Consider the following 17,680-nt stretch of genomic DNA (forward strand, 5'->3'; position numbering starts at 1 on the left):
TCGAAAGATATGACATCTTTCCTTTCCCCAACTTTAGTCCTCTGCCTCTTGCAAGTGCTGGTTCTTAGTGTGCCTTAGCTTTAGTTGTATGAAGTATTGTTTTGATTTGGGGATGCCGGTGTTGGACTGGGGTGTACAAAGTTAAAAATCACACAACACCAGATTATAGTCCAACAGGTTTAATTGGAAGCACACTAGCTTTCGGAGCGACACTCCTTCATCAGGTCGCTCCGAAAACTAGTGTGCTTCCAATTAAACCTGTTGGATTATAACCTGGTGTTGTATGATTTTTAACGAAGTATTGTTTGGTATCTTATTCAAGAGGTTATTCTTCACGTGTGAATTAGACTAGAGAATTTTAGCAGATAATTGAATTGAGATTAGCATTACTATAGAATCTGGTACTGCCACACTCAATGTTTACACCTTTGTACTTCCCTGGCAGAATAATTATTCTATAAGAAACCTTTGCTGTGGGAACTAGAGAGGATAGGGAGTTCATTTAAAAACAAGAGTTCCCTATGGATAACCCACTCAAACATCAGACCATCTGGCCCAATACGAAACAAATGATAATACCATGGAGACTCATTGACTGAAAGCTTCAGACAAGGGAGAATAAAGTCAGATAAAGAGCTAATTCGAAGTACACTTGGGTTGTATAGTCTGGGAATGATGCTTCAGAAAAAAGCCCAAAAGGACAAAATGACAATTGGAAATAAACAATTAAAACAGATTGTAAATGGCATATCCTGTCAAAGAAAGGATAGAAGGAGCGAATATTTCAAGCCATAAATTAGAAACATCCTTACTAGATCCTAAAATGTGCATAGTACTCAAGGTATCTTCTTAGCATCTGACTAAAATGAAGGAACAATAGTTCTTTTAGGTTATCTTACTCCAGTGACCTTTGGTTGGGTCATCCTGCACTCAGTTTTCAGCTGGACATTTTGTCAATTGAATGACTATTCCTAAAGTGCAAATTAGATACAAATATAAGCTTCCTTTAAGAAAGAACTTGTAGCTCTCCTGCAAAGAGTTAAAGATTGCAAAATGTGAGCGCTGGGTTATTTAGTTGATAATGAGCACATGGTTTCTGTCAGGATTTAAAAAGAAATTGGTGAGAAATGTGGCCATAAGCAGTGAAGCAAGTAATTTTGATGAACCTAAGTTTCCTGAAAAGTTTGGAATCTTCGACAGATGGACATTTCACATGTTCAACAAATACAGTAAAAAGTATGAAATATGGTTTTTTTAAAAATAATAGGAAATTCATGACAGGTCAATCTCTGATTAGAAAAGGACGGGACTATTAAATCATGATTCATTACACAATGGGACAGACATCCTTCCAAGCACCCACAGTGTCCAAAGCTGCATTCCTGAATTTCCTGCAAATTATGTGACAAGAATATGGTTAGATAATTAATACAAGTTTTGATCATTTGTACCCTAATATAAGCAGAGGAAAATTCACCCAAATGTATTATTCTGCTGCTGCACTGTTAATTTTAAAGGAGTTTTTTAACCCACCTATTCATGTCTGTTATGACATATCACCATGGCAGGAGGACATGAATCCAGATCTTCTGGCTCAGAGATAAGGAACCTACCATAAGAATCCCCATATTATCAGTTTATGTCAATCTAAGGCTGCCAATGTTAATTGGTATTAAATAAACAATGAAATAATCCATTCAAAAGTTCTTACAGGCTCAACATCTGGCTTTACTCACATCAATGAACTACCTATAGATATTATGGCTCTGGTATTTTCTGTTCAGGGGGACTTTCCCTGGTCTCTATTTTCTAGCACAGAGAGAGCCTGGAGTTTTTCCACCTTTACCTTCTGACATAGCTCCTTGAAAGTGGAGTCAGAGGTAGATGGGATAGTGAAGAAGGCGTTTGGTATGCTTTCCTTTATTGGTCAGAGTATTGAGTACAGGAATTGGGAGGTCATGTTGTGGCTGTACAGAGCATTGGTTAGGCTACTGTTGGAATATTGCATGCAATTCTGGTCTCCTTCCTATTGGAAAGATGTTGTGAAACTTGAAAGGACTCAGAGGAGATTTGCAGGGATATTGTCGGGGTTGGAGGGTTTGAGCTGTGGGGAGACGTTGGGTGGGCTGGGGCTATTTATCTTAGAGCGTCAGAGGCTGAGGGGTGACCTTGTGGAGGTTTGTGGAATCATGAGGAGCATGGATAGGAGAGATGGATAGGATCTTTTCCCTGGGGTCGGGGGGTCCAGAACTGGAGGGCATGGGTTTATGGTGAGAGGGGAGAGATATAAAGGAGACCTAAGAGGCAACCTTTTCGCTCAGAGGGTGGTGTGTGTGTGGGGTGGGCTGCCATAGGAGGTGGTGGGAGCAGGTGCAGTCACAGCAATTGGGGGGCACCTGGATGGGTGTTTGAGTGGGTGGGGGTTTGGTGGGATGTGGGCTGGGTGCTGGCGGGTGGGACTGGGTTGGGTTGAGTTGGGATGTCTGGTTGGCGTGCACGGGTTGGACCGAGGAGTCTGTTTCCATGCTATACATCTCTATGACTCTGTGACTTATTTCCCATAACTGAGTGAAAGACTCAAACCAATGAAGAAACTGTAACTTTCAGAATGCACCATTCATTGTGGTCGAAACATCTCCAAATTCAGATAAAGCAATCTCCCTTCCAAATCCAAGGAAAATGGCCAGATTTCAGGAAGGGCATTTAATGTATAATTTTCTTAAGATTAGCAGTAAAATTTGTGATTCAAACCATATGCCAACGCTTGTTAATTGCACGTTCCATCCTGCAGGTTGTATTTACCTATTGAAATAAACTGACAGTCCAAACTCTAGCAAGGTATCATTAGGTTGAATGAAAGAAGATAAGTGTCTTCACTACCGGAATATGATAGGAAGGGACACAAACATACAAACATTCAAGAGGGCACTGGATGATTATTTGGATGAAAATAATGTGCAAAGGCATGGGGAGGAAAAACAGGAGTTTGGTGCTATAAAATTATGCTCATTTGAAGAGTTGGTCAGGCACGACAGGCCAAATGGCCTCCAGCGCTGTAAAACTTTTATGACTCCATAAGAGTGCTTCAGCAAAATGAGACATGGTAAAATGTTACATAAAAATGGCTCTGCATCTGAACACATAAAACTATAATGAGGGATATGATTTGGAGATGCCAGTGTTGGACTGGGCTGTACAAAGTTAAAAATCACACAACATCAGGTTATAGTCCAACAGGTTTATTTGGAAGCACTAGCTTTCTGAGTGCCGCTCCTTCGTCAGGTGGTTGTTACCTGATGAAGGAGCAGCGCTCCGAAAGCTATTGTTTCCAAATAAACCTGTTAGACTATAACCTGGTGTTGTGTGATTTTTTTTAAACTTTATAATGAGGGATAAATTGTTAATGTAGGTAGAGATGAAAATGTATGACCTGATAGACATTCCAGTAACGTGCTTAAAAGGTGACCAAAGTTGGGACCTGATTGTAGAAGGTAATTTGGCATATTTGAACAAAAGAGAGATAGGAAAAGGCACTGGGGTCATCTGTTAATTAAGGATGGCATTGGGTCATGATTAGGAGATAACTTTAACTTGAAGGACAAGGTGTAAAACTGTAAAGTTAAAAAAAAAGAAAGTAAAGAAGTCCCTTGAGGGGATACTTTATAGGTTGGGGGCGGCACAGTGGCTCAGTGGTTAGCGCTGTTGCCTCACAGCACCAGGGATCCGCAAGTTTGATTCTGCAAAGATTAGTAGTGGGTCAGTACATTTGGCAGACTTTAAAAACTGGCAAAGAATGACTAAAAAGATAACAAAGAGACAGATAGCAGAAAATGAAAGAAAGCTAGCTAATAATATAAATCAGATAGTAAGAGTTTCTATAAATGTTTGAATAGAAAAATAACTAAAACTAATGTTGGATTCTAAAAGTGAGTCTGGGGAATTCATAATTGAAAACAAAGATATAGTGGAGACTATGAACAGGTATTTTGTTCCTGTCATCATAGTAAAGAACTTAGAAAATTTCCCAAACCAGCAGACAGAGAGGGACAACTTAAAACAATCATCATCACCAGGGAAGAGGTGCTTGGAAAACCATTGGACCAAAGGGCTAATAAGTTACTAGACTAGATGGCCTGCATTATAGGACCTTAAAAGAAGTAGCAGCTTTAATAGTGAGATGCATTGGTCATAATCTTCCACATTTCCTTACATTTTCAAAGGCTGCCAGCAAATGAAACACCTTTATTCAAGAAAGGAGAGATACAGAAGGTGGGAAACTATAGGTCAGTTAGCTGAATAGGTTACAATAGGGCATTTTAACAATCACAAGCAGGCAAGTTGACATAACTTTGTGGAAGGGAAACAATTTTCAATTAACCCATTCAAGGTTTTTGACAAAGTCACATTCGCAAACAATAGAGGTGGTTGTGGTGTCCTTGGAATTCCAAAAGATATTTGATAAGGTGCCACATCAGAGGTTTGTGTATAATTTGTATGCAAGTCAGAACACAAGCAGGGCAATGCAAAGTAGTCATTCATAAGTACAGGAAACATTTCTAAATTGGATCCCTGCTTGGGATTGCCTTCGTTAAGTGCAAACATTCATAAGTTAGATGTCTGTAAATTAGGGATCTCCTTATGGATAGAAGATTGGTTAGCTAACAGAAAGCAGTTCGCAGAGAACAGGGATAAATGGGTCATTTTCAGATTGATCAACTGTAATTAGCAGAGTGCCACAGGAATCAATGCTGAGTCATCAACTATTTACAATCTATATTAATGATCTGGATGAGGGGATTGAATGTGTGATAACTTAGTTTGCCAATGACACTACATAGGTAGAAAATAGGTTATGAAGAAGAGGTGGACATTCTGCAAAGGAATATAGACAGGTTAACTGAGTGTGCAAAAGGCATATGTAGTATAATATGGGTAAATATGAATTTGTCCATTTTGACAGCAAAATAGAAAAGCAATGTGTAGCTAAATGGAGAGTCATTCCAGGACTTGGTGGAACAGATTAGTCTGGGTGTTTTAGTACATGAATCACAAAACATTAACTTGAAGGTATAGCAAATGATTAGGAAGGTGAAAGTAATGCTGTTATTATTGTAAAGTGAAAGGAACTGGGGAGTTTTCCTGCAGCTGTACAGGGCATTGAGATCTCATTTGAAGCGCTGTGCACAATTTTAGTCTCTATTTGAAAAAATATATAATTGCTTTAGAAGCAATTCAGATAAGGTCACAACTATTCCCTAAGATAAATGACTTATCTTTTCAAGAAAGGCTGAACTGGTTAGCCTAATATTCATCGGTGTTCAGAAGAATGAGACGTGATCTTATTGAAACAACTAAAATCTTGAGGGGACTTGATAGGGTAGATACCAGGAGAATGTTTCCTCTGTGGAAGAGATGAGTTCTGGGAGACAATTTAAGAATAAGAAGTATTGCTTTTAAGACAGTTTGAGCAGAATTATTTTAACAGTTTTGTTACAGTAGGTGGATAAATCCCCAGGACCTGATCATGTGTACCCAAGAACTATGTGGGAAATGAGGGAAGAGATTGCTGGGTCCCTTCCTGAGATATTTGTAGCATCAATAGCCACAGGTGAGGTGATAGAAGACTAGAGGTGTTGGCTAACGTTGTGCCACTATTTAAGAAAGGTAGTAAGGAAAACCCAGGGAACTATAGACTAGTGAGCCTGACGTCGGTAGTGGGCAAATTGTTGGAGGGACTCCTAAGGGATAGTATTTGGAAAGACAAGGACTGGTTGGGGATAGTTAACATTGCTTTGTGTATGGGAAATCATGCCTCACTAACTTGATGGAGTTTTTTGAAGAAGTAAGGGCTGAGCAGTGGATGTGACTTCAGTAAGGCAGTCAACATGGTTCTTCATGGTAGACTGGTCACAAGGTTTGATTACATGGAATAAAGGGAGAACTAGCCATTTGAATACAGAATTGGCTTGAAGGTAGAAGACAGAGGGTGGTGGTGAAGGACTGCTTTTCAGACTGGGAGCCTGTGACAAGTGGAGTATCACAAAGATCGGTGCTGGGTCCACTACTTTTCATAATTTATATAACTGATTTGGATGTGAACATAGGAGGTATGGTTTGTAAGTTTGCAGATGATACTAAAATTGAAGGTGTAGTGGACAGTGAAGAAGGTTACCTCAGAGTGCAATGGGATCTTGATTAGATGGACCAAATGATCCAAGAAGTGGCAGATTGTGTTTAATTTTGATAAATATGAGGTGCTGCACTTTGGAAAGGTAAATCAGGGCAGAACTTATACACTTAATAGAAAATTCCTGGAGAGAGTTGCTGAACAAAGAGACATCAGAGCGCAGGTTCATAGTTTCTTGAAAGTGGAGTCGCAGGTAAATAGGATAGTGAAGGTGGTGTTTGGTACCTTTGCCCTTATTAACAAGTGCATTGAGAATAGGTGTTGGGACATTGGTTTGGCCACTTTTGGAGTCTTGCATGTATTTCTGGTCTCCCTCCTATAGGAAGGATGTTGTGAAATTTGAAACGGTTCAGAAAAGATTTACGAGGATGTTGCCAGGGTTGGTGAGTTTGAGTTATAGGGAGTGGCTGAATAGGCTGGGGTTGCTTTCCCTGGAGCATCAGAGGCTGAAGGGTGAGCTTACAGAGGTTTATAAAATCATGAGGGGCATGGATAGGGTAAATAGAGAAGATATTTTCCCTACGGTCAGGGAGTCCTAAACTAGAGGGTATAGGTTTAAGGTGAGAGGGGAAAGATAAAAGGGACTTAAGAGGCAACATTTTCATGCAGAGGGTGATGTATGTATGGGATGAGCTGCCAGAGGAAGTGGTGGTGACTGGTACAGTTACAATATCTAAAATTGCAGATACATTCTATTTTGTTCAAAAAGCACACAATCTGCAGGTAGTCAATGCAAGTAGTCAATCCATGTAACATTTTATAAATTTCTACTTTGGAAATAGAACCAGTCTGACTCAAGATTGAGATACAAACAGACTCGAACCTCACACTTTTAACTGAGCTGTCACCTTTTTAATATAAAACCTTAAGTTATCTCAAGAATGCGACTGGAAAGAAGTTCTGGGATTTACATATTAATGAGCCGAAACCTGCAACCCATTCTAAAAGATGAAAGGCTTAACAACAATGTAGGTTTGTTCAATATATCGTTTCAGTTGCATGCCACTGATCTTTTGCTATAAACTCTGTGTCTTATGATCCTGCTCCACAGCTACCTGATGAAGGAGCAACTCTCTGAAACACTCTAGTACTTCCAAATAAACCTGTTGGACTATAACCTGGTGTTGTGTGATTTTTTTTAACAACATCTAAAATGCATCTGGACTTGTATATGAATAGAAAGGGTTCAGAGGTGTGGGATATAGGTGAATTAATGTTATTTCTGCAATTATAAGTTCTGATACAGAGTAAATGAATTCACATTAGTTTGGGATTGTTTCGGACGAGAACTGACTTAGCAAGAATGAGGAAATATATAATCCGTTACAAAATAATATGTCAGCATGAGACGTGATTACAAAACAATGGTAGAAATACAGGCACTAGATAAAATGCTGTGAAGAGAGGCCTGCATAAACATCTGTTTTCCCACTTGTATGGGGACACAGGAACAAACCCTAATTAAAGAGGTAATAAAGGTCAGAGTGGCCTCCAGAGAGGAATAAATGCTGATAAAGAAAGGATATGCCTAGCGGTGATCTGCAGTGAGATGACGTCAAACAACTTTATGGGGGCCAGAGATAGGCATTTGTCACGGACAAGGCCGGATAAACAGAAGTTGTGGGATCAGTCTTAAGGAAATGAGTGACGTAAGCGGAGGAGGGGGCAAACAATGAAATAAGAAAAAATATGGGGATTCAAACTGTATAAATTTCGAGAGTTTGTTGGATTTGATGTGTATTTGTCATTGCCTTACCTGGCATTAGACATTGCACCCACTTGCAAGTGTACAAATAAACGGCACTACTGTTTCAGGTTTTTGTCTCGGACTGAAATTACTGAAGTGAGAGAGTTTTATTTCTCACAGAGGGATATGGGCAAAACGCTGGCAAGTGAGACTACATTAATTTAGGACATCTGGTCCGCATGATCGAGTTGTACGGTTTCTGTGTTGGACATCTTTATGACTCTGACTTTGTTACAGTCCATCCCATTCGTCCCCCAAAATACTTTCCCCTACCTCACCTACCATGTATTAAGGTTTCAGGAAAGTAGACAGAATTGTATCGTAATTGTGGACTCTACCCAACAATCAGAGGCCTTTTCTAGCCTTCTTAAACCTCTTTCTCAGCAGCAGCCTGCGACGTGTGCCCTTACCTGGGGAGCTCTCCATGTTTCGCCTGACAGTCTTGCTCCGCGGTGTGGTTCCTGGTTGCCTAGAGACCAGAGGTTGTACAGCAGTAGTCCTCCCGGCCTGAGGGTGGCGCACCGGCCCTGGAGCAGCATTCGCTTGAAGTTGATCTAAAGATCCAATCAGGTGGTGTATGGAGCCTCCTACAGGCTTTCCTGTGAGTAAATACTTTTCTTAAAAACACACAACTGAGCACTTTTAAGTCTTTCACATTCCACAAATTGGTTTTGTTTTGAAATTGACATTTGAAGTTTTGAACAGCATCCCTGAGTTCCTCCAAAGGTGACTTGTTTACGATTTCTGAGAATTCAATGTCTGCCTCCAAGGATGAATGTAGCAGATTAACTAACCCGTTTTCCTTGATATTCAGTTATTGAGAGGTCTCCTTTACATTTCTAGCATTTTCCCTTTTTGGGGGTGGGTGAGGGTTTCTATCCTTCACCGTTGCTTCTCCTCTCTCGTCTTCTTCATTGAATCTGCCTGGTTGTTCTTGTCACACGAGCAAGTTTAATTACTCACCACATCCCAATACTTGTCAAATGGCCGTCTCTCCTTATTTCTTGGATAGTAAAAACGGATGGTTGAAGAAGTAACACAGTTGGTGGAGAGAAGAAAAGAAAAATAGGGCAGCGCTCACCTTCCACCCTACAAACCTCCGCATAAACCAAATCATCCGCCGACATTTCCGCCACCTCCAAACAGACCCTACCACCAGGGATATATTTCCCTCCCCACCCCTTTCCGCCTTCCGCAAAGACCGTTCCCTCCGTGACTACCTGGTCAGGTCCACACCCCCCCTACGACCCACCCTCCCATCCTGGCACTTTCCCCTGCCACCGCAGGAACTGTAAAACCTGTGCCCACACCTCCTCCCTCACCTCTATCCAAGGCCCTAAAGGAGCCTTCCATATCAATCAAAATTTTACATCCACTAATATCATTTATTGTATCTGTTGCTCCCGATGCGGTCTCCTCTACATTGGGGAGACTGAGCACCTCCTAGCAGAGCGCTTTAGGGAACATCTCCGAGACACCCGCACCAATCAACCAAACCGCCCCGTGGCCCAACATTTCAACTCCCCCTCCCACTCTGCTGAGGACATGGAGGTCCTGGGCCGCTTCACCGCCGCTCCCTCACCACCAGACGCCTGGAGGAAGAACACCTCATCTTCTGCCTCGGAACACTTCAACCCCAGGGCATCAATGTGGACTTCAACAGCTTCCTCATTTCCCCTTCCCCCACCTCATCCTAGTTTCAAACTTCCAGTCCCCTTGACTTGTCCGACCTGCCTAGCTCCTTTTCCACCTATCCACTCCACCCTCTCCTCCCTGACCTATCACCTTCATTTCCTCCCCCACTCACCCATTGTACTCTATGCTACTCTCTCCCCACCCCCACCCTCCCCTAGCTTATCTCTCCACGCTTCAGGCTCTCTGCCTTTATTCCTGATGAAGGGCTTTTGCCCGAAACTTCGATTTTGCTGAAGCTCCTCGGATGCTGCCTGAACTGCTGTGCTCTTCCAGCACCATTGATCCAGAATCTGGTTTCCGGCATCTGCAGTCATTGTTTTTACCTTGTTGATTTTAACCCTACTGCGAATCCTCTTGCAAGGATGCCTGCCTTGAAGAAGTTTTCCTCCTCTCTCTACAAGAATCTCAGGGAGTCCCTCTCCCACTGCAACTCCCAGGTCATTTCCTCTGCCCTGAAGCTCTTCAACCATGTCATGAAACAAACGCGCTACCACAGCCACATCTGCTTCCTCAGTGCCTGTCTCCGTAACCAACTCATCCCACACGGACTCCGGACCACCTTTAAACCGGCAGCGTTCGGACCCGAACAGGACAAACAGTACATACTAACGATTCAAAAACACCAGCGACAGTTCTCCTTCAAGATCCTCCGCTCCACGTTTGCAGCAATGCGTCAGCACCTAACCTCTCTACAGTCAGCCCTGCCTCAGCTGAGGGCCACACTCTCTCAGAATTGCAAAGGACCCACTCTGTACTACATCCTCAGGAGAATTCATACTCTCAACAAACATTATTTCAATTCCATCTCAAAAATCAAAAACTGTAAGTACAACAAACTTTTATCCACCCACCTCCGTAGCCAGCGCTCCTCAAACATTCCAGAAGATTCCCCTGGCCTCGGAAACGCCATTAGCCATGCGGCTGATGCAGCTACCACCCCCACGCTGATTGATGATGTCACTTCCGCCCCCATCATGGCCACTCCCATACCCACTTCTGGCCCTCACATCATTGCCGATGCCACATGCTCAGTGACTTCCGCCACCCCTACTGCCGTGTCTGCCACCACTTCCGCCCCCACCAGCGCCACTCACCTGCATTCTGCTGACACGCCCCCCCACCACAGACCCCACTGTCACTATCCCCACCCCCCAGAACCTCAAGGGGAGCACTACCCTGGCTCATGCCTCCACCCCCATTCCCCCCACCATCACACCCACTCCAGGTACTGGCTCCGACCCCACGCCCAGCTCCACACCCACACCAGATCCCAGCTCCCAGCCCTGCCGAGTTTTCACCATCCCCCCGGACCTCCCACTCACTGAGGACGAACGATCAGTCCTCAGCAAAGGACTCACCTTCATCCCCCTCCGTCCACGCATCAATGAATTTAATACACGCCGTGACATCGAACAATTCTTCCGTCGCCTCCGAACTTACTTTCACTATCAGGACCCCCGCCCACCTTCCGAGGACCCCTTCGCCCACCTCCAACACACTGCATCCACCTGGACTCCCCGCGCTGGCCTATTACCTGCCCTCGACCTCTTAATTTCCAACTGCCGCCGGGACATTAACCGCCTCAACCTGTCTACCCCCCTCCCCCACTCCAACCTCTCACCCTCACAACGCGCAGCCCTCCAATCCCTCTGCTCTAATTCCAACCTCACCATCAAGCCAGCAGATAAAGGGGGCGCAGTAGTAGTCTGGCGCACTGACCTCTACACCGCTGAAGCCAAACGCCAACTCGAGGACACCTCTTCCTACTGCCCACTCGACCATGACCCCACCCCCCATCACCAAACCATCATCTCCCAGACCATACAGAACCTCATCACCTCAGGAGATCTCCCACCCACAGCTTCCAACTTCATAGTCCGGGAACCCCGCACTGCCCGGTTCTACCTCCTTCCCAAGATCCACAAGCCTGACCACCCTGGCTGACCCATGGTCTCAGCATGCTCCTGCCCCACTGAACTTATCTCTACCTACCTCGACACTGTCCTATCCCCCTAGTCCAGGAACTCCCACATACGTTCGAGACACCACCCACGCCCTCCACCTCCTCCAAGACTTCCGTTTCCCTGGCCCCCAACGCCTCATCTTCACCATGGATATCCAATCCCTCTACACCTCCATCCGCCATGACCAGGGCCTCCAAGCCCTCCTTTTTTTCCTCTCCAGAAAAAAAGGATCCTCAACAGGATCCTTCCACCGACACTCTCATTCGTTTGGCCGAACTGGTCCTCACCCTTAACAATTTCTCCTTTGAATTCTCCCACTTCCTCCAGACCAAAGGGGTAGCCATGGGCACACGAATGGGCCCCAGCTATGCCTGTCTCTTTGTTGGCTGCGTAGAACAGTTGATCTTCCGTAATTACACCGGCACCACTCCCCACCTCTTCCTCCGCTACATTGATGACTGCATTGGCGCCACCTCGTGCTCCCGTGAGGAGGTTGAGCAATTCATCAACTTCACCAGCACATTCCACCCTGACCTTAAATTTACCTGGACCATCTCTGACACCTCCCTCCCCTTCCTGGACCTCTCCATCTCCATTAGTGACGACCGACTTGACATTGACATTTTTTACAAACCCACCGACTCCCACAGCTACCTGGATTACACCTCTTCCCACCCTATCTCTTGCAAAAATGCCATCCCGTATTCCCAATTCCTCCGCCTCCGCCGTATCTGCTCCCAGGAGGACCAGTTCCACCACAGAACACACCAGATGGCCTCCTTCTTTAGAGACCGCAATTTCCCTTCCCACGTGGTTAAAGATGCCCTCCAACGCATCTCGTCCACATCCCGCACCTCCGCCCTCAGACCCCACCCCTCCAACCGTAACAAGGACAGAACGCCCCTGGTGCTCACCTTCCACCCTACAAACCTCTGCATAAACCAAATCATCTGCCGACATTTCCGCCACCTCCAAACAGACCCTACCACCAGGGATATATTTCCCTCCCCACCCCTTTCCGCCTTCCGCAAAGACCGTTCCCTCCGTGACTACCTGGTCAGGTCCACGCCTCCCTACGACCCACCCTCCCATCCTGGCACTTTCCCCTGTCACCGCAGGAACTGTAAAACCTGTGCCCACACCTCCTCCCTCACCTCTATCCAAGGCCCTAAAGGAGCCTTCCATATCCATCAAAATTTTACCTGCACATCCACTAATATCATTTATTGTATCCGTTGCTCCCGATGCGGTCTCCTCTACATTGGGGAGACTGGGCGCCTCCTAGCAGAGCGGTTTAGGGAACATCTCCGAGACACCCGCACCAATCAACCAAACCGCCCCGTGGCCCAACATTTCAACTCCCCCTCCCACTCTGCCAAAGACATGGAGGTCCTGGGCCTCCTTCACCGCCGCTCCCTCACCACCAGACGCCTGGAGGAAGAACGCCTCATCTTCCGCCTCGGAACACTTCAACCCCAGGGCATCAATGTGGACTTCAACAGCTTCCTCATTTCCCCTTCCCCCACCTTACCCTAGTTCCAAACTTCCAGCTCAGCACTGTCCCCATGACTTGTCCTACCTGCCTATCTTCTTTTCCACCTATTCACTCCACCCACCTCCCTAACCTATCACCTTTATCCCCACCCCCACTCACCTATTGTACTCCATGCTACTTTCTCCCCACCCCCACCCTCCCCTAGCTTATGTCTCCACGCTTCAGGCTCTCTGCCTTTATTCCTGATGAAGGGCTTTTGCCCGAAACGTCGATTTTGCTGAAGCTCCTCAGATGCTGCCTGAACTGCTGTGCTCTTCCAGCACCATTGATCCAGAATCTGGTTTCCGGCATCTGCAGTCATTGTTTTTATCAGCGTTGGAAAATGTAGAGGTGCCTAAGGAAAGTGAAAGTATAATGACAAGGGTAATTACTATGTGAATAAAAGTCTTGGTGGGAGGAGGCCATGTTTGTGTGACTTAATTCTAGTTATACAATAATCATTTGGATGATATTCTGTTGTAGAAATAGAATGGAAAGCAGTCAGAACCAGGAGCAAGCAAAACCTGCAGCTATTTAGATCATAAGACATGGGAGCAGAAATTAGGCCATTCAGCCCATCGAGTTTGATCTGCCATTCAACCCCATTCTCCCCATAATCCTTAATCCCCAATCCCCTTCATTGAGTGCCAAAGGGCCTTATTCTGCACTGTATTGATACTCAGGAACCTACCTATCTCGGTCTTAAATATACTTAATGACCTGGCCCCCACAGCCTTCTGTGGCAATGAATTCTGTCAATTCATCACTCTCTGGCTGAAGAAGTTTATCCTTATCTCCATTCTAAAAGGTTTTCCCTTTATTCTAAGGTCTCCCCCTTCTCAACCTCATCAAGTATAAACCCAGAGTCCTCAAATGTTAAGCTTTGTATTTCTGGCACCATTCTCATGGATCTCCTCTGAACACACTCCAGGGCCCATACATCCTTCCTGAGATATGAGGCCCACAACTGTGCACAATATTCCAAATGTGGTCTGACCAGAGCCATATAGAGCCTCAGAAGTACATCCCTACTTTTACATTCAAGTTCTCTCAAAATAAATGCCATCATTGCATTTGCCTTCCTAACAACTGACTCAACCTGCAAGTTTACCTTAAGAGAATCCTGGACAAGAACTCCCAAGTCTCTTTTCACTTCAGAAATTTCTCTCCATTTACAAAATAGTCTATGTCTCTATTCTTCCTACCAAAGTGCATGACCTCACATTTTTCCATGTTGTACTCCATCTGTTACTTCTTTGCCCACACCTATAGCCTGTCCAAATCCTTCTGCAGCCGCCCTGCCGCCTCAATGTTACCTGTCCCTCTATCTATCTTTGTATCATCTGTAAACTTAGCCAAAATGCCCTCAGTTCCTCCACCTAGATCGTTAATGTATAAAGTGAGAAGTTGTCCCAACACTGAGCCTTGCGGAACACCACTTGTCACCAGCTGCAATCCTGAGAAGGATCCTTTTATCCCCACTCTCTGCTTTCTGCCAGACAACCAAGTTTCTATGCATGCTAGCATCTTGCTTCTGACACCATGGGCCCTTTTCTGATTGAAGACCCTCCTGTGCGGTACCTTGTCAAAGGCCTTTTTGAAGTCCAGATTGATAACATTCTTTGGCTGTCCTTGGTCTAACCTGCTTGTTACTTCCTCAGAAAAGTCTAGCAGATTTGTCAGACATGACCTCTCCTTGCTCAAACCATGCTGACTTTGCCCTATTTTACTGAGTATTCAGAAATCTCATCCTTCACAATGGATTCCAAGATCTTACCCACGACCGAGGTTAGGCTAATCACTGTAATTTTCCATTTTTTGCCATACTCCCTTTTTAAACAGGGGTGTCACGTTAGCGATTTTCCAGTCCTCCAGGACCCTCCCTGATTCTAGCGTTTCCTGAAAGATCACCGCTAACTTCTCTGCTATCTCTTCAGCTATCTCCCTTAAAACTCTGGAGTATAGTCCATCTGGTTTACCCACCTTCAGGTTTTTTTAGCACCTTCTCCTTGGTGATGGCCACCATACTCAGCGCTGCCCCCTCACATTTTTGAATTTTTGGCATATTACTTGTTTCTTCCACCATGAAAACTGACACGAAGTAATTATTCATTTTTTCAGCCATTTCCTTGTTCCCCACGACTCTCTCTTCAGCACCATTTTCCAGTGGCCCAATGTCCACTTTTGCCTCTGTTTTGCCCTTTATATATCGGAAGAAACTCTTACAGTCTTCCTTTATATTACTGGTTCACTTACCCTCATAACCTCCTTACTTCTTTATTTGTTGCCCTCTGTTGGTCTTTGTAAGCTTCCCAATACTCTGGTTTCCCACTGCCCTTTGCCACATTATATGCTTTCTCTTGCTTTTAGGCTTGACTTCTCTAGTCAACCTCATCCTCCCTGTGCCATGCTTCTTTTCCCTCAGGATGAATCTCTGCTATGTCTCCAAATTACTCCCAGAAACTCTTGCCATTGCTGTTCCACTGTCTTTCCTGCTCGGCTCCTCTCCCAGTCAATTCTACCCAGCTCCTCCCTTGCGCCTCTGTAGTTGCCTTTATTCAGCTGTAATACCTCTGGGAGATCACGCCCAAAGTGGGAAGTTCAGATGAGAATGCACCGATCACTCAAAATGGACAGAAAATGTAGCTTAAAGGGCATTTCATAAATGTTTATATTCTATAAGAAAGGCTGCTGATACATTTTGGGTGCTTCGCATAATTGATTTTTGATCTGTGGAGCCCTTGGTAACTCAATACTAACAATATTAATAACAATTAACAATATTTTAAGCTTTCAATGTTGTGGGAAAAGTCCTGCCTAAAAAGCAACCAGTGTGCAGAATTCCAAGGCATCTTTGAGAACCACCCTAAAAGGGTGGGTTCTTTCAGGACGAAGAGAAAAAGTTTGCAAAAACAAAAAAACTTCTGTTGATGGGAAGTCAAGCAGTGTGAATGTCCTGAAACCACAGAACTAAAGAAGGACAAGGAACGTTCTCTCTTTTTCCAGGTATATCTGTAGAAGAAAAACACCAATTATCCAAATACAGAACACAGTGCACTTGGTGGATCTTTTCTAGTTTGACAATAAGGAAGTTGAACAAGGGTTCCCAAAGGCTCATTGTGGTCTCAGACTTATTAGGACTTTCATCTCCTATGTATTCTTTCATCTTCTTAATACTTGCTTAATCTTGATATCTGTAATTTATTGTTCATAATTTTATCACTTTATCTCTCAGGAACCATCAGCAATATCTTATATAAACTAACTCTTAAGCTGTTTTGACCAAAGCTTAACTGTTAGTCTGCTTTAACTTGCATTTTTGGACATGTGGACATATCTGGTGGTCACAACAAATGCAGTAGTGATATCTTCTATACCCTAACTATAATCCTTCAGAGTTCCTTAGACCATCCCTCTGGTTTGGAAAACTGCACATGAAACTTTGTTTTCTAAGAAGGTTAAAGAGGAACACCAGGGATAGCGTATTACAGACCGCTTAGCCTGACATCTGTGCTGGGGAAATTGTTCGAGTCTATAATCAAGAATGGGGTAACTGAATACCTCAAATTTTCAGTTAAACAGGGAGAGCCAGCATAGCTTCATGACAGGTAGGTCATGCCTGCCAAACCTCATTGAATGTTTTGAAGAGGTGACTTAAGGTAGTGGACAGGGGAATGTCTATAGATGGTATTTATATGGACATCCAAAAGACAGTTAATGAAGTTCACATAAAAATGGTGGGTAAATTACTGACATAGCTAGGAGATTGGTTGAGTGGCAGGTGACAGCAAGTAGGGATAATGGGTAGAAACTCAAATTGGCAAGATGTGACCAGTGGCGTCCCAAAGGAATCTGTGTTAGGACCTCAGTTATTCACATTATCTATTAACAACTTGGATAGTGACATAGAAAGTCATACATTCAAATTTACTGATGACACAAGGTTAGGCAGCTTTGTAGACAGCATGAATGATGGTCTATCAATATCTCTTTGTAATTTTAGGCTGAATGAATGGCAAAACTGTGGCAAATGAAGTTCAATGTAAGCAATCATGTGATTATCCATTTTGAACTGAAAAAGGATAGATTAGGGTCTCCTTTCCCAGATGGTATGAAATAAATAATAGATGTCCAGAAAGACTTGGGAGTTCAGGTGCATAGATCTTTAGACTACCATGAACAGATATACAGAAAATAATCAAGGAGTCAAATGGAATGCTGGCTTCTAGAAGAATTGAAGTATGAGGATGCAGAAGTTATATTGCAGTGGGACAAAACCCTTAGACCTCACTTGAAATTCTGTGAGTAGATCTGTTTACCACACCTTAATAAGTATACGTTGGCCTTGAAGGGAGTACAAAGTAGCTTTGCAAAGTCGATGTGTGAGAAGAGGTTATGCAAATTAGGCCTGTTTTTTCTAGAATTTGGAAGGTTAACATAGAACACAGAACAGTACAGCACCATAAAAGCCCTTTGGCCCTTGATGTTGTGCCGACTCTTTGTCCTACTCTCAGATCAGACTGACCTATGTTCCATGAGCCTATCCAAGAGTC

General features: G+C 44.1%; 1 protein-coding gene across 1 annotated transcript in view; it reads right to left on the reverse strand.

The window, feature by feature from the left end:
• LOC122557884 (uncharacterized) overlaps positions 1-15,252 on the reverse strand; it is a 67,139-nt gene extending 51,887 nt beyond the window's left edge. Inside the window, exons 1-2 of the mRNA XM_043706061.2 lie at positions 15,111-15,252; positions 8,345-8,533 (exon numbers count right to left, since the gene is read on the reverse strand). Coding sequence (XP_043561996.2) covers positions 8,345-8,533; positions 15,111-15,252 — 331 coding nt within the window. The remainder of the gene's footprint in view (positions 1-8,344; positions 8,534-15,110) is intronic.
• Between the last annotated feature and the right edge of the window lie 2,428 nt (positions 15,253-17,680).

The sequence above is a fragment of the Chiloscyllium plagiosum genome, unplaced genomic scaffold, assembly GCF_037043375.1.
Source record: "Chiloscyllium plagiosum isolate Xiang-an unplaced genomic scaffold, Cpla_swu_hap1 HiC_scaffold_18, whole genome shotgun sequence".
Taxonomy (NCBI): Eukaryota; Metazoa; Chordata; class Chondrichthyes; order Orectolobiformes; family Hemiscylliidae; genus Chiloscyllium; species Chiloscyllium plagiosum.